This window comes from Amblyomma americanum, chromosome 2, assembly GCF_052857255.1.
Source record: "Amblyomma americanum isolate KBUSLIRL-KWMA chromosome 2, ASM5285725v1, whole genome shotgun sequence".
Lineage (NCBI taxonomy): Eukaryota > Metazoa > Arthropoda > Arachnida > Ixodida > Ixodidae > Amblyomma > Amblyomma americanum.
Window position 1 is genome coordinate 95,528,560 of NC_135498.1, and position 16,462 is coordinate 95,545,021.

Below are 16,462 nucleotides of genomic sequence, written 5' to 3' on the forward strand. Positions count from 1 at the left end.
AGGACACAGCTTTCTGTTTTTGCATGTTTTGCTTGAAGAAAATTGCTTGAGGACTGTATGTGCTTATTCTTTTTTTGCCATCTTAAATGCTGCTTGCTTTTACAGCTGCATTGCTTTTTTTTTTTGTCATGCAGGAAAGGATGACAGCGGAACCAAGGCCATTGTGTTTGACACCCCAGATGCGGGACGGATACCTGAGGGTGCGCCTGAATCAATGCCTAGTCATGAACGCATGGCCACCTGGTCAGACATGTACATCGCATACGCCACCATCCCGGGTTACAAGGCGCTCAAGAACAGAGTGATCGGCTCATGGTTTTTGTTGGCCGTCTACACAGTCTTCTGCGAGAATGCCTGCACCATGCATCTAGAAAAGCTCATGCACCGTGTACAAGACCAGGTGCTCAATCGCTATTCTCACGATGGCGGCCGGCAGACACCAAGCATGGAGCTGCACGGTTGGAGGAAGAAGCTGTACTTTAACCCAGGACTCTTTGTGGAGCGCAGGCCTGAGGAAGCCGCTGCCAAATAGCTGACCCTGGGTGATTGGGATGCGGATTTTGGAGTGAATGCGTCAGGGCTACTCATTTTGGTCTCACAAGCACCGGAATTATGTACCAGTTCTCTGCACTTTATTGTTCTAGTGCCATCTTGGTCCCGGTGTACTTATCACCTTCTGCTGTTGCACTATAGCCAGATTCACCACTGTGCCTCTGAAACCACTATTGGTGCTACAACTACTTGCCATTGCAAATGATAACAGTGATGAACTGCATGGCTAGCAAAGAGCAGGATGCTACAGAGGCTTATTTTTTGAGTGGTGAACATGAGCTCATCACTGTAGTGGTTGATGCAGGTTAATCAAGGAGAGCTACAACACACTGCCTGCACAAGCACGGTGACTTCAGACATACCACCAAAATCCAGCCATTGTATTTTTCATGCCATCATGCTTCAGAGTGGCTGCTTAAGTTGTGCCTGTGACTGCAGTGACAGTCGGGTTAGCTGGAAAAGCAGAGGACTGGCAGTGAGTAAACCTGTCGTTGCATCAGCTGCTAGTGTGAGACGGCGCTGTGCTTCCAGAAGTCTGTTGCAGCAGCGTCATAAAGCATCTTCTCATATGGGTCAAAGCTGGTTCCGTGGCTACTGCATGCACCAAGTGCATTTCGCAGCGACAAAAACAGTGGAAGCTCACTTACTGTGGCGCTGTCACATTTATATGCCTTCACGGTGAGGTCAATTGCTTTAGGTAGTGACACTGCGCAGTTTTTTTCTGCTGCATATTTTCATAGTTCTACTGCTGTCAACTTTTGTTGGCTTTTGTATTTTCATAGTTCTACTGCTGTCAACTTTTGTTGGCTTTTGTGCAAAAGATAGTGTTTGTTACATAGAATGTGGTGCCTTAGGTAACCATATTCTTTTTAGTCTTGAAAGTGTAGTTGCTGCCATTGAGGAGCTTTGCCTATTTTGATACACTGATGCCTTGTATTCTAGCCAGTGCCTTCCTTCATCACTGCAGCACTGCCAGATCCCTTGCTTCGGTTTGCAGACGCTGTCTCATTCATTTAATCTTTATGGTTAAAATTGAGACTAACGTGATTGACCTGAGATTGTTCTCTGTAGATTGTTGAGAGTACTACTACACCCTCATGGCCCTAGGCAGCGGGTCTTTTGTGTACACTGAAGAAAGAAATGTCTCTGAACATGCTTACTGTCAAAAAAAGAATGGCAAGTTATTTCTTCTTGTGCTGCCCGCTGTTGCTGCAAAAGCTTGCCCTGCATTTTCCGAAAGAGACTGCGAGACTGTGCTGTCTTCGCTGTCTGCTGACTTGGCATCCATCTTGACATCACTGAGCTTATCGGGTCCTTCTCAACTCACTGTAATGTTGTGCTGGCTTGGTGGTTATGGCGTTCAGCTGTTCAGCATGGGGTTGCAGAATCAGGTCCGAGCCACAGCAGCCGCATGAGGCAAAATGCGAAGATGGCTGTGTGCAGTGGGACGACATTAGTGTGGTACAGAAATTCGGGTGGTTGCAATCAATTTTCAGCCATCTACTACAATGCTGGCTTCTTTTTCTCTGCCTGGTTCCGTTCACACCTTCATCCCCTTCCTCTCCCGGGTGTTTCAGGTGTTCATTGAGAGTGCAACAATTACTGCACCTTTCCTTTCCTCTTACGCAATTGTTATTACTGTTCTCTGCTAGTTGGCACTGGTTGCTTTGGACTCCCAGTTATGATAGTGCTCATTTTCTTTCCTTGTGTCTCTGTCCTCAATATGCTATCACAATTGTGCCATCAGGTGTGTTGCTGCGATCTCGATGCTTTTGTTCCACCTTGCAGCAGAAAATTATGCATTCCCCGCCTTACATTGGGGCTCCTCCCAGTAACATAACAAGGAGCCATTTGGCTTCTTTTGGTGGTAGTTCTCGGTGCTCAGTGTACTTATGACCAATTCCTGCCTGATTAGGAGAGCTTGTGTTTTGGATTTGAAATCTAATGTATGTGGTAGCGGCAATGCTGCTACAAGTGTATTAATATAAATAGATACAAATGCACAGCTCTGTTTTTCGCTAGTGGTCTCATTGAACACAGAATATTGATTGAGGAACAAACTTGGAAGGTTTTATCCAGAGTCACTGTTTCGTGCATGCCCGTCTATCAACAGGTGATGACATTTGTACCTGCAGCCTAAATATTGTCACCGTAGATTATGTAGTTTTGTTTTTCCATGTGGTGCGCCCTTTTATTTTTTTCTGTGCCATACATTTCTAGTGTTAGGGAAACTGTTTATGACAATTGCCAAACAACATGGGTCGCAGTGACCGAGCCATGTGCACCATTCCGTGCCATGTGCCAGCCCTCTGTGTCATCACAACTGAAAATGGAAATTTGTTGGTTGGGTAGCATGGAACGTGGTGTCTGCTCATAGCAGCAAAGGCCAGTGCAGTCGGTGACTAAACTTAGTGTTACAGACGTGACGACAACAACTCCAGGAGCCAAGACGAAGACGAGGACATAGAAGCGCTTGCTGGTTTTGGTGGGCTAATGTCTTCCAGCTAGCTGCTGCCTGTCTCTGTGTGCCTGTGTCTCCAGTTGTAATGTTTCGGACGATACAATATAGCTAAGAACGCTATGGGCAAGTGCTGCAAATTTCATCCTGTGCAAACTGTACTTGGGTGCTGCTGTGTAGAAAACGTGGACTCCACTGGCAACACACATTACAGCTCATTAGTGGCAAAAAGTGTTTGACTAGTCTTCATCACTAACGTCCACAACTACAACTTCAAGTCAGCTTGCTTTCTCCGTGCAGTAGTATTCAGGTTGGGGGCATCGAGTTTCTTGGAAAATTAGTATAGGTGGTACAGTTTTGGCTGTTTTGGATGAACTAGGTCTTCCTCATGGTAATGGATGCCACACTACTCTGTAGTGTTGGGTCCACAAATGTTCACATTTACATAGTCTCGTCTAGTATTTATTGACCTACTTGTGGTTTTTCATTGATATTACAGTCAGTTTTGATGTTCAGTCAGCTTATGCAGAGCAGCGCGGCCACAAGTTTGTGCGCTTTTTTGTTTGACATCCCATGGTAGGGCTGTTCTTTGTTATTTGAACTTTGCTTGCAGTTTTGAACGTTTACACAAGGCTCTCTGGCAGCTCTTTTGGTTCCAGAGACAAGCTGAAATGCATGTCGCTTCTTTCAAGGCTTATTTATAGCTGTGCAAAAATACCGCTACAAATTGTAATTTGCAGGTTTCATTTCTAGCCATGCCTTGCTGAGGCTGTGATGCACGAAGCCTTTTATTAAGGGCACAAAATTGTCGTCAAATGATGGGTTGCTGATACGTGTACCATGCAGTTCTGGTTCTCATACATGGTGACATGTATATGTCTTTGCTTGATTTTGCCTCAAATTTCGTTTGGCACGGATTGTTGCTATGGATTACTGACGCAGCTTTTCTGTTACTTGATTGTTTGCTTCCTCCAGAAATTGTTCAAATCATGAAGTTACCAGTGTCGGCAGTGCAGCCAGTTGTGACGTGTGAAATGCCTGTGCGCAGGCTGTAAGTGAATCCTTATCGCAAATGGAGGCAGCCATATCTAAGACATAGGTCTTGTTATGTTTGGTGTCCTTAGCGAGAAATCCGGACAGCATACACCTTTTTTTTTCATGCATGCAAAGGACATCGACACACTTGTAAGCTCTGTAATCAGCAAGTTTTATAGTCCACATGAATACTGTATGGTATGTTGAGAACCTTTTCTTTTTTGCTTTGATGAAGGCAGCCTCATTGAAGGCTCTCATGAGTTTTTAATCATAAGAATGCACAATAGATTACAAGAGCACCTCTTATTTGTGGCAGGCTTCGATGATTCGCTTTTGGTAATGGCACTCACAGATTGGCTTTTTCTTTTCATTTCGACAACTTCAGGACTACTGCTCTCTCTGCACTGAATGCAGTGTTATTGTTGCTGTGCTCTTTCAGTGCCATGTTTATTGATAGATGAGCCCTAAGTTATATGAAATGAACAGTGTTGTTCCAAGGAACCTCGCGCAAGAACAGCTACTCGAAAAATTTTATGAAGTGTGTGAAAAATCTGTGATTTGCTCACAAAGCTGACCTTAGACAGAGCAGCTTTCTTTGTATGACAAGTGTGAACCCAGCTGTGTATTATATTGCTTTTACTTTGGGGATTTGGTGTCTGGTTAGTACACCTCCACTTATTACTTTGTTTCCATGTGCAGTCTTCTTCAGGAGCTCTAATCTGTGTGGATATAGCTTGCAGTATGCGAAGGAAGCTTCAGACCTGCAGAAAATAAAGTATTAATTGTCCCATTATGTGCAGGGTGGAAAAATGTTTCAAACTTAGTGCATCTGAGGGCATGATTTTAAGTGCTTTTAATTGCTGCACGCTGCAGATGCAAATGCATTTGTGGAATGTAATTTGACACAATCATGATCACTAACACTGACAATTAGCCATGCGTCAGTACGATGCTTGTCAGAATCACACTCATATCATTGTGCCGTTACCATTTTGTAGCAGGGTGCCCCTGGTGCAGTTGTTCTTAACAGGCCTAGATATGAAGCCTTGCACATTGGTATCTAATACATAATGTGCTAAGCATAGTTAATTTACCCTGTTGTATTGTAGAAAAGCCATTCTGAATTGTTTTGTTTGTTTGAAATCAGAAAATGGAATGTTTTCAGATCATGTCACAAACAAATGTTGATTTGTTGTACTTATTCAGTGATGTATGAAACTGTCCTCATCAGTGGTTTCTGAGCCTAGTGCAGCTCTATATGCTCAGACAGGAAGCATATAGAGCTAGCATATAGAGCTACAGGAAGCATATATGCTCCAATAGGAAGTATATATAGGAAAGAACTGCCTGAGCATGTTTGTGTTTGTCAAGGTGTTCAGTTTTATGCAGTCTATCAAACGACATTTTTCACTATGTTTAGCAGCTCTTGATAGCCTAGCTCGATTTTATTTTATTACTGTTTAGAACAGCATGGGTCCACATTTGTCACTTTTTTGTGTCAGTGGTACTTTGCTCACTTAATCTGTTCCTTTGCAATTGCTCATTCATTTTTATGGTTAGCTCTAGCATGTCATTGCATGCACTTTTACATGCTGATTTTAAATTAGAGCTGACTGTCACGTGTATAAGTGAAAAAGTGCCTGCAGTGAACTGCCATCATTGAAACATTTTATTTGTAAAAGGAACTGCATTTGCAGTTTAATTGCTCAATGTTACTTGCTCAATATGCCTATTGTACTTTGCCACCATTTTTGGTGCGTAATGTGCAGAACTACTGAATGCATAGCAGTTTTTTTGTTCATGAGAGGCTTTTGTACAAGTGCTGACATCTGCTAGTATGCCCTGCAGTTAAGATTATTCACTGTGGCTAACTTTCTACACTGGTCTCTCTTTTTCAAGTGTAAGGAACAATAATACTAATTTAATTACGTCATGGTTCTTTTATACATGGAAGTTTTCATAGGTTCCCAATCTGGTAGTCTATTAGTTGTGCTTTTTAATGACATGCCTTGTGATGGTGCATGACAGGTACCCTAAAGGTTGCTTTTAAATCGCTTTATGTCCGACTGTAGTGCATAGCAGTATTATTCAGTATATGCACCCAAAAAGTTGGTTGGTAGCTCATGATGTGAATTAACACCACAGAACCATAAAGTGAGTTTTTCTGTTGTTTGCTGTGCATCACTAGTTCACATAAGTTTATAAAAATAAACTTGGTGTTAAAGAGGACAGAGTACATCACTGCAATGTATACAGCCCTTTTCTGCTCCTTACACCTTATGTTTTTGTGTTGCCTGTACAGTTTACATTTACGTGAAGTGCATTTGAGCAGTAATTTTGCTGTGACCTAGAGTGTAGTGCAATTTACTTTCACCATTTGCCTGTGTGTGTGTGTGTGGGCGAGGTTTGTCATTTATTAAGGGTATGAAAGATTGGCATTATTTGCCATTTTAATAAAAAGGCCTCTAAACAAAAAGGCCACAACTGCTGTGCAGTTTTGCTGGAATGCCTGGAAAGACTAATGTGCCTTATTATGAATGTTAGAGATGTGTGAGGTTGAAAAATAAAACATTCTTAGTTTATAATCCCTGATGCAGTTGTCTGTGTGTCACCTTTATGTGATTTGCTAACGAAACTAGAATCATGTATGAGAAATAAAATGAATTCACATGTGAGCATGCATGCTGGTGCCTGCTGTTCATGTGCAGTGTTGCATGATTTTAGCAGATTCGTGGTGACTCATTTTAATAAAAGATGCTGATGTGTAAATGCACTCACTATCTAGTAGGCTGAAGTAGCTGCCCATGTTGCTCATTTGACAACACTGGCTAAATATATGCAGACTCGTCCTCAACGTGTTCACTGTGTAGTAAGTCACCAGTGAATCATGTCATGCATCAATGCTGTGTAGCCAAGGGCACCGTCACGGTATAAACGTGTGTTTGGTTGGTAAGTTCCAGAGCTTGCAAAAAAGTACACATGCAATGGGGCTATTGTCATCTGTTAGTGCTTCAAAGAAGCTGGAATTGCCAGTGGCTCACTAGTGGGTCCTACCCCAGTAATGAAAACTTAAAAATGGCCCACCGGCGGTCTACAACACAGGAATTAGGGTTCCAACAATCACTGCCACACTGAATGTGTTAATGTAATGCAGCGTGCACATGTCTACATGGTAGTAGGAGCTGATGCTACCATGTATTAGGTACTTCAGCAGACGTGCACTGAGCCTAATGTGGTTTACCGATGCACTTGGCTTTCTTCAGCAGATGTAAATATTTTCCTTTAATGAAAAGACATTGAAGACATCAAAATTTATCTGCTGCAATTAACCACAAGCGCATAATTTGGAATTGCACTGATCTGTGTATATCTGGCCATTTTCTGCATGTTTTGACAATTACCAAAAGGAGCAAAAAAGTCGGACAGTGAAAGCAAATTAATGCACCAGTAGGTGTCCTTACTTTCATAATTTTTTCAGTGTTTAATTTATATGATTGCAGCCTCTCACTTGCCTGAAGAGGTGTTAGAATGGATTTTGATTACTACTGTGTGCTTTGGAATGAGCAGTGTAAGGTAATTCAATATTCTTGTGCTTATAATTACATCTTGTGTGCTGTATGGAGCGTGTCATTGCAAGGCCAATGTAGTCATGACTGTGAAATGCACAAACCAAAAGTGCAAAGCATAATGCTTTCATTTAGATGATGCCACAGCCAGTCTACATGATTATATCGCGAGTGGCTACAATCAGAGCAAGGTGCTGCTTCTGCCCTTCTGCTATGCCAACTGCAAGAAAGGTTTACTTCTGCTTAATGCAGTAGCTACCTTTCAAATGTGGTGCAACAGCTGCAATACAATGGAACCTGGTGGGATCAGTGTGGAGTACTGGTCAGAATGTAAATATTCAGCTCATGGGAGTAGTGTGGATGAAAACCTGTGCAGCAAGATCCCCGGCAAAAAAGCCCCTTGGGTCCAATCAGGCTTTCCAATTGGAAAATCCCCAATTGTTTCTTTTTTTGTTGGAACCAATTGGAATGCCCAGCTGGGACACCTGCTCAAAGAACCACCATTGACTTTCAGTTGGAGTTACCAACTGGAAAATGTCCACGTGTTTTTGGAACCAATTGGAAGCTCCAATAGGAATAGATTGGATATCCCCATTGGGCTGTCTAATTTGAACATTAGTACTGCTGGCGCCTAAATCAAGTGGCAGCGTGGCAGCTCCAAGCAAGCCACAGGCATGCATGCATGACACATAAATGACAAGAACACAACAGACCTGAAGAGGTGACAAAACGCCAAAGTGTGTCACCTTTCATTGAATTAACTTTTTTCTTCAAAACTATATACCTGACTTATGGGGCCCTTCTCCGAGCCAGAAGCGCTTGTCCATTGAGCAAAGTTTTCATTTAATCAAGACTGCTGTGGCTAATGATGATGATGGTGGCTATTTATGGTTCAACAGCATCTTCTGCTCAATGAGCACCATGACATAAGCTGTATTTTTCATCTACACACGGTGCAGTCAAACACTGGTATGCCAAACATTTCATTCCATAATCTGAGCACCAGGCCGGCCAGAGGAAAGCATGTACGTATTGTACTACTTCACGAGGCCAAACTGGCTTGCCATTTTGTGTGATGTTTGACCTTGAGGGTGACCTTGGGCAAACTATAAATAAATATTGCCATGGCTGGGATTTGAACCTGCGGCCATGTGACCAGATCAGCTTTGCCGGCCACTGCACGACAGCACTACGGGCTAGTACTGCAACCAAACGCACCTCATGTTAATTAAACTGCAGCGCACTCTTGTGTTTTGCATTGCACATCGCCTTCTCCAATTTCAGTTCAGCAATTATTTTATTTCTATACAATATATTCAGGAGGCCGAGGAAAAAAGCTGCATGGGAGCCGCAGGAGCAGCTTGAGGAGCCCTGGACACTCTTTACAAGCAGCATCACAGAAGCAATTAGTGCATACACAATTTTTGCGGTGATGACAGTGGTGTTTGTTTTTCTCTCTCTTTTTCCTCTTTTTTTTACATGACAAGTCTTGAAAACTTACTCACAGGAAAGTAAAATAACTGCACAATGGTAAATCCGCCTTCTTTTCACCGAAAAATAAATTATTGAGTAGCAACAGTTTTCACATGAATACGTCCAGAGACGCATGTCCATGTAAAAGTGAAATTAATGCTAAGAACCAAAGCCTAAGACCGCCTTGTTTTACAAAAAAAAATAGCGGTGACTTTGCTCTGCTATGCCTAGTATCCGTGACGAAAGCTGCCGCAATCAGCAAGGCTTCTCTTCCATGGCTTGCAACTGCGGCCGAGCGCATCGCCTCCCGTATTCATTCGACCCCACGCTCATGCGCAGTAAGGCGCACAGCTAGTCGTGGCGTCAACGCGCAGCGGGGGATAGGGCGAGTCGGCGGCGGTCGCGACGGCGGCGCAGCTGTGACCTCGCGCGAGGCTTTATTCACACGCCGCGCACCTGTGGCGCACCTGTGGCCTGTGGCGAAACTCGTGCTTGCGCAGTAGGAGCAGATGGCCAAGCCGGGCAAAATTGCTCCGGCAAGTGTAGCTTTCGCTATAAAAGTTGAAATTGGAGCGTAGGATGCTATTAAACTAATAATTGCGCTTTGAGCTATGTGACAGTAGTGACAGAAAGATACATGTGCACAACATGCATTGGCGTGGACAACACTGTGGCAGGAACACGCCACTAGAGCAATACGCGTGTGTGTTGACATTTCTGCAGTAATGCGGCACGAGCATAGTCGTGACGTCGTACCGGGACACACTGGTTAAATTGGCATCGACGATGAAAAAGCCGGCGCGTATAACTGGCTCCCTCGCTCAATGAACATGCATGTACAGGCATGTGCCATGTCACTAAAATATGGCAACGACAACAAAGTCGCGCTTTCAGGTATACATGGAGGTGGCGTCCACCTACAAAAAATTAGCTGCGGTTAAACTACTGCTGAACCTGGTTAAAGAAGCGAAAGCTGTGGCATATCCGATAAGTAGACGCGACTTGGCCTCTAACGTTGAGTGCGTTCGATCCGCACACTGCATAGGCAACGCGCCCACCTTGCCAGGTGGCAGTTTAATGTTTGATCGCGAGAGGTTGGGCAACCAATGAACGTGTCCGCTTATTGCTGCACTGACGCGTGTGTGCCACAACGTTGTCAGCGCTAATGCATGCAGCCCACATCTCTCTCTCTCTCTATCTACTGCACGACTGAGGCGTCCACTGTTTTTTTTATTAATTGGCTTTGGGGGGAAAGGAAATGGCGCAGTATCTGTCTCATATACCGTTGGACACCTGAACCGCGCCGTAAGGGAAGGGATAGAGGAGGCAGTGAAAGAAGAAAGGAAGAATGAGGTCCCGTAGTGGAGGGCTCCGGAATAATTTCGACCACCTGGCGATCTTTAACGTGCACTGACATCGCACAGCACACGGGCGCCTTAGCGTTTTTCCTCCATAAAAACTCAGCCGCCGCGGTCGGGTTCGAACCCGGCAACTCCGGATCAGTAGTCGAGCACTCTAACCACAGCCACCGCGGCGGGTACGTCCACTGCACCAGGGAGCCAGTTATGCGTCTTCCTTTCCTCAAAATCATCGGAGTCTAGAGCGTTGTCTACGCTAATGCCAATGAACACAAAGAACGCCGACGGTCTATAGCTTCAGTGCCGCGCTTCTGCTACAACGTTGTGGATGCCAACGCGTGTAGCGCACATCGATCTTTCACTAGCGCGCCATGTAGCTTAAGAAAGCGCGACTGAGGTGTCCACCGTCCCAGGAGACAAGTTATGTGCCTTTCCTTTGATTTCGAAGAAAATTGGATTGGTTTTTGAAATTGGTTTGGAGGGAAAGGAAATGGCGCAGTGTCTGTCTCGCATTTCGGTGGACACCTGAACCGCGCCGGAAGGGAGGGGATAAAGGAGGGAGTGAAAGAAGAAAGTAAGAAAGAGGTGCCGTAGTGGTGGGCTCCAGAATAATTTCGACCATCTGGGGATTTTTAACGTGCACTGACGTCGCACAGAACACGGGAGCCTTGTCAGTGCAGGCTAAAGGCCTCAGGTGGTCGAAATTATTCGGGAGGCCTCCTTTATATAGTGTAATAGAAGTTCACTATAGCCTCCTCTACGGAAACCATTTCTTCCTTTCTTAAAATTGGTTTTGAAGAAAGGAAATGGCGCAGTAACAGTCTCACATATATCGGCCGACACATAATATTAATTGGTTTTGTGGGAAAGGAAATGGCGCAGTACCTGTCTCATATATCGGCGGACACCTGAACCGCGCCGTAAGGGAAGGGATAAAGGGGGAGTGAAAGAAGAAAGGAAGAAAGAATTGCCGTAGTGGAGGGCTCCGGAATAATTTCGACCACCTGGGGATCTTTAACGTGCACTGACATCGCACCGTACACGAGCGCCTTAGCGTTCTGCCTCCATAAAAACGCAGCCGCTGCGGTTGGATTCGAACCCGGGAACTCCGGATCAGTAGCCGAGCGTCTTAACCACTGAGCCACCGCGGCGGTCCGACACTCGAACCGATTTTGAGGAAAAAAAGGCGTAGTAATCGTCTCACATATATTGCTGCACACCTGAACCGCGTTGTAAGGGGGCCTAACCTCTGGCACACTTGAAGGTACGAAACCGCAAACACCGCGAAATCGTTTAGAGGTAGCAAGCTTTCGCTTTAAAAGTGTACCTTTGCACAATATTTCGTGCTTAGCGCAGTGCTAAATCAGCATCCAAATATTTTAGAGCGGAAGCTTTACTGGCCTTGTCAAGCCAAGGTCATCGGCGCCGTAACTTGACCTTCAAGTGGAAAAGTGGTGGAGGTGTGGCAGCCACGTGACATTTACCGCGTCACGCGCCACATAACCGCGCGCCGCTGCTCCGACCGCCGCTTTGGCAGCTGTGACCATGAGATTAAACTCGTGACTCACCGATCGCTTGAAAAGGGAGACTGCATGCGCCGCTTACCCGCCGCGGTGGCTCAGTGGTTAGGGCGCTCGACTACTGAGCCGGAGTTCCCGGGTTCGAACCCGACCGCGGCGGCTGCGTTTTTATGGAGGAAAAACGCTAAGGCGCCCGTGTGCTGTGCGATGTCAGTGCACGTTAAAGATCACCAGGTGGTCGAAATTAATCCGGAGCCCTCCACTACGGCCCCTATTTCTTCCTTTCTTCTTTCACTCCCTCCCTTATCCCTTCCCATACGGCGCGGTTCAGGTGTCCAACGATATATGAGACAGATACTGCGCCATTTCCTTTCCCCCAAAAAACCAATTATTATTATTATGCGCCGCTTGAAGCACTCTGGCACGGGTCGGCCCGGTATTGCACTGCCTCCGGGATCGGCCCGGGGCATATTAGCGCGCGCCATTTCTTTCTATCTTTACTCTCCTATCTTTAAACTATCCTGCTTTCAGCACGCGGCAGTGAGTGTGGCTCGGCTTGAGCCAGTAGGCAGGCCCGTGCACTTTCTTTTTCTTCCTATCAGCAGCAGCAGCAGCACCACTCTCTCTGCCGCCTCATTCTCGCTTCAGCCGACCAGTGCTTCAGTTCAGCCGTTGTACGATGGAAGGAGGGGGCGAGGACGCTGGTCCATCTGTGCCAAAGTTATCTGTGCGGTCCCAGTGGCCAAAGCAGCAAGCTGCGTAGGACCATCCTGCCTTCGCTTGCATAAGCGGGCTTAGCCGAGCCAAGCCTGCAGCCATTCTTTTATAACTACTACCAAAATGGTGCACTCTTTAATCGAGCAAGACTAGGCAGAGCCGTGAGTGTACGAACCGTCACTCTGTAAGGCATATAAAGGAGTGAATTGTGGACCATCAGGGGGGTTGTTTTGTATAGGGGCCACGAGGAAGGGTGTTTAGGGATGGTTGGGTGGCGGCTCCTATTAGGGAATCTCTTGAGCTTTCTCCGAAGGAAACATGGGATCCCAGGGCGGCTTCGGGCCAAAAATATGTCGAAGAGAACCTGTGGGCCCGACCTTTCCCTGCTCAGAAACTTCACTCGAACGGAAAAGACACCTTTAAAGAAAAGCAATCTCTCTCGTTGAAAGCATCATATATATGGTGCAGTTGTTTCTGGCATCCACGATCTCACATATTCGTCGTTATTTCTTGATTCCTGCTTACGATTTTACATTTCTTGGAAAGCGGAGGGCACCCATATCCGGCTTGCACTCTAGCGTCAGGCAAGGTTTCCTGCGTTGTTTTCAAGTTCTCTGAGCCTCTCATTGAAACATCTCCCGGTGTGACCTATATATATATATATATATATATATATATATATATATATATATATATATATATATATATATATATATATATATATATATATATATATATATATATATATATATATATATATATATATAGCATTTTTCACATGACAATTGCAAAGAATACAGAAGCCCTTCAACACGTTGTATATGTTTCGTTCGGTGCTTTTTTCTGCACGTCTGTTTATTAGCGGCAAACAGATCAATAATCCTACACAGTTTTGCAAGTTTATGACGTGCACAAAACACTACTAGAACTTCAGTTGCTTGCCAAATTTCTTTCAGATATTGCGAAATCTCATCAAGATACGGAGCCACTCGTGCTCTTATATAGTTGCATGTCTGAAAAAAAAAAGCGTGAAAGATGAACGGGTTCTCAGACGGGCTTCGACCTAGAGAATGTTTTTTAGTGACTAGACTTTCGGCTATCAACCCTAAAAGTGCGTTAGACAGCCACCTTCTCGTAACTGCTTGACCTGTTCGTAGAAGCTACTGTTCGTTCTGTGCCTGGATGACTTGTCTACAGAACATCTTAAAGCTCATTTTGACAATACTCCGTTTAGCCAGTTTAGAATGAGCCTAATTAGACAGAAAAAATTATTTGTTAGTCCGCGGTGCATAGCTTGAGTAGTGTGGTCTTGCTCAAAAGTTAAGCAGATGTCTAGCAAGAAATTTTTCTTTTCGGGCACGTAAAAGGATAACTGAAGTGGGTGGAGACACACATGGTCGTCCGTGCTACTGTCGAGAACGATAAAAAAATCACCTACAAATCTAAATACCCTTATGTCTTTTGAACCAATTAGGCGCTCGTTGAGCGTTCTGTCACTGCGGGATCCGTACAAATTACTTAGTGCTGGCGCCAGTCAACAGCAAATACATACGCCCTCGTTTTGAAGCTATTGTTTTCCTTGTCAGCTAATAAAAGTGGAGCACAGATAAAACCTAAAATATAGCAAAACCTTCTAGAGACGCTCCTGCAGCGTTCTGAAATTCTACAACTCCGAATTCTTCGATCAATGTTGCAGAAGACAGCGTTGACCGAAGAAGTTGGAGTTGAAGAATTCGGAGTTGTAGTAATCAACTTGAAATTACTCAAAGCCACAAGAGAAATTGTGTGGAAATGGCTAGAGCGCAACCGTTTCCATTCTGCATTCGTGCACTCCGATGAACCTATCAAGGGCAGCGTCATTCCATTGCGCGTGAACGGATGTTCGTTTGGCACAAATATTTACTTAAAATGCCTTCTAGAACCTCCATGCATCACCTTGTCTAATTACTGTCCTGTATACGAGGAGTTACGGTGAGCACGGTTGCAATATATTGAATTTAAGGCATTAAAATGTATTCCTTTTCACACACAGTTGTAGTGGGTCAGTCAGAATTCCTCGCTATAAGCGTGCGAAGTAACAATGAAATACATAAACAGAAGTGCCAATATCCCGTGTACAGGCTGTTAGCCTATACGCATAGGAGGCAGCCAATACCAGCGTAAGCCCTCGAGTACGATCTTTATTTCACTGTTCATTTTTCGCACAGGCATTATGCTTCTAATACTTGGACATGCAGGCGCGTGAAGTAGCCATCATGAACGATGGAGATTTTATAGTGTTAAGCAAGACTCTGGACTGTTGATAAAAAAAGCGGGCCGTATCGTTCGTTAAATTTTCATGTGAGCACGGACATTTTTTTTGACAAAAAGAAAATTTTTATTACCCCCCTCCTACAGATAAGCCTTCAGCGGATTTCTTAACAGAACCCTTTGGCGCCTAAAGCTTTTTTCGTCCACCGTCATTACCATCAGCCGACTGCTTTCACTGCAGTACAAAGGAATCTTTCAAATTACCCTGTCCTGTGCCGGCTGCGGCCTCTTTAAGCCCGCCCCTCTCTTGCTACGCTTGCCTTCTTTTGGGATCCAGTCCGTTACCCTTAACGACCATCGGTTATCTTGCCTTCGTATTACATTCCCTGCCTAATCCCGTTTTTTCTTTTGATTTCGGCTAGGATGCGATTAACCCTGGTTTGTTCTCTTACCCACTCTGCCCTCTTCCTGTCCGTTAACGTTGTACTTGTCATTTCCCGTTCCATTGCTGGCTACTTTGTCTCCTATTCAGGCTGATGAAACGTTTTCGTTACCCTCCACGTTTCTGCCCCATAGCTGAGTACCGGTAAGATACACTTATTATATACTTTTCTCTTGAGGGACATTATTGAACTGCCATTCCTGATCAGAGAGAACCTGTACAACATTCTTATTTCACTCCCGTGATCCGGATTTGAAGTCACTACCTGCCCTAAGTAGATGTGTTTCCTTACCATTTTCAGCACCTCGCTACCAGTTGTACACTTCTGTTTCCTTCCGGGACTGTTGAAGAATACTTTGGTTTTCTGCATAATTTTTAGACCAATCATGGTGTTCTGCCTGTCTAAATTACATCACGCTTCGCAATTCATCTCCTCAATGACTCAGCAAGGCAACGTCACCAGCGGATCACAGGTTACTGGTGTCCTCTATTAACTCTAATCCCCAACTGTTCTCAGTCCAGGTCTGAATACCTCCAGTAAAAAGGCGGTGAATAGCATTTGCGAGACCGTGTGCCTTTGATATTGTCTGACACCCTTCCCGATTGCAATTTTATCACTTTAAGGAGGAGTAATAATTTGCAGTCCACTGTGCCCTTGTGTGACACCCTTCCTGATTGCAGTTTGATCATTTACTTTATGGAGGACTAATAATTTGTAGTCTAAAAAAAGATATATAATGTAAAAACGAAATTAGCTGCATTTTTGACTGCGCCGCGAGGAGTTCCTCCTGAGGAGTTTTTCTCTTTGATCTCATTTTCCCAAGCAGTCGCTAGGGTATGTAGGTGCAATACAAACCTTCTTTGTTCTCAATTCATTGAAATAAGATATTTGCAGCTGTCCTGGTAAATGGTAGCAATCATGGCACATGGTAGCAATCATGGTGTCATGGTAGCAATCACTCGTCATTCATCTTTGTAGTCAACGTGCGATGGCTTGTCAACCGGCCTCATTAAGTGAGTACTTAACAAAAAGGAATTGTGAGCAGGCGTCTGTTCTTGGAGAGCGAAAGCCCTATTCCTGGCGTATGCAG

At 44.6% G+C, this 16,462-nt stretch overlaps 1 protein-coding gene across 2 annotated transcripts in view; it reads left to right on the top strand.

The window, feature by feature from the left end:
- Window positions 1-6,637, top strand: part of LOC144121638 (caspase-2-like) — a 41,116-nt gene extending 34,479 nt beyond the window's left edge. The window contains exons 6-7 of one of the 2 annotated variants that reach the window (XR_013312653.1): window positions 135-1,291; window positions 1,335-6,637. Coding sequence is in view for 1 of the 2 variants with exons in the window: in XM_077654946.1 (XP_077511072.1) it covers window positions 135-532 (398 nt within the window). In the remaining variant the exon portion in view is untranslated. Of the gene's footprint in view, window positions 1-134 lie in introns of both variants that reach the window. The other variant, XM_077654946.1, reaches the window with a different exon arrangement.
- Window positions 6,638-16,462: the final 9,825 nt, after the last annotated feature.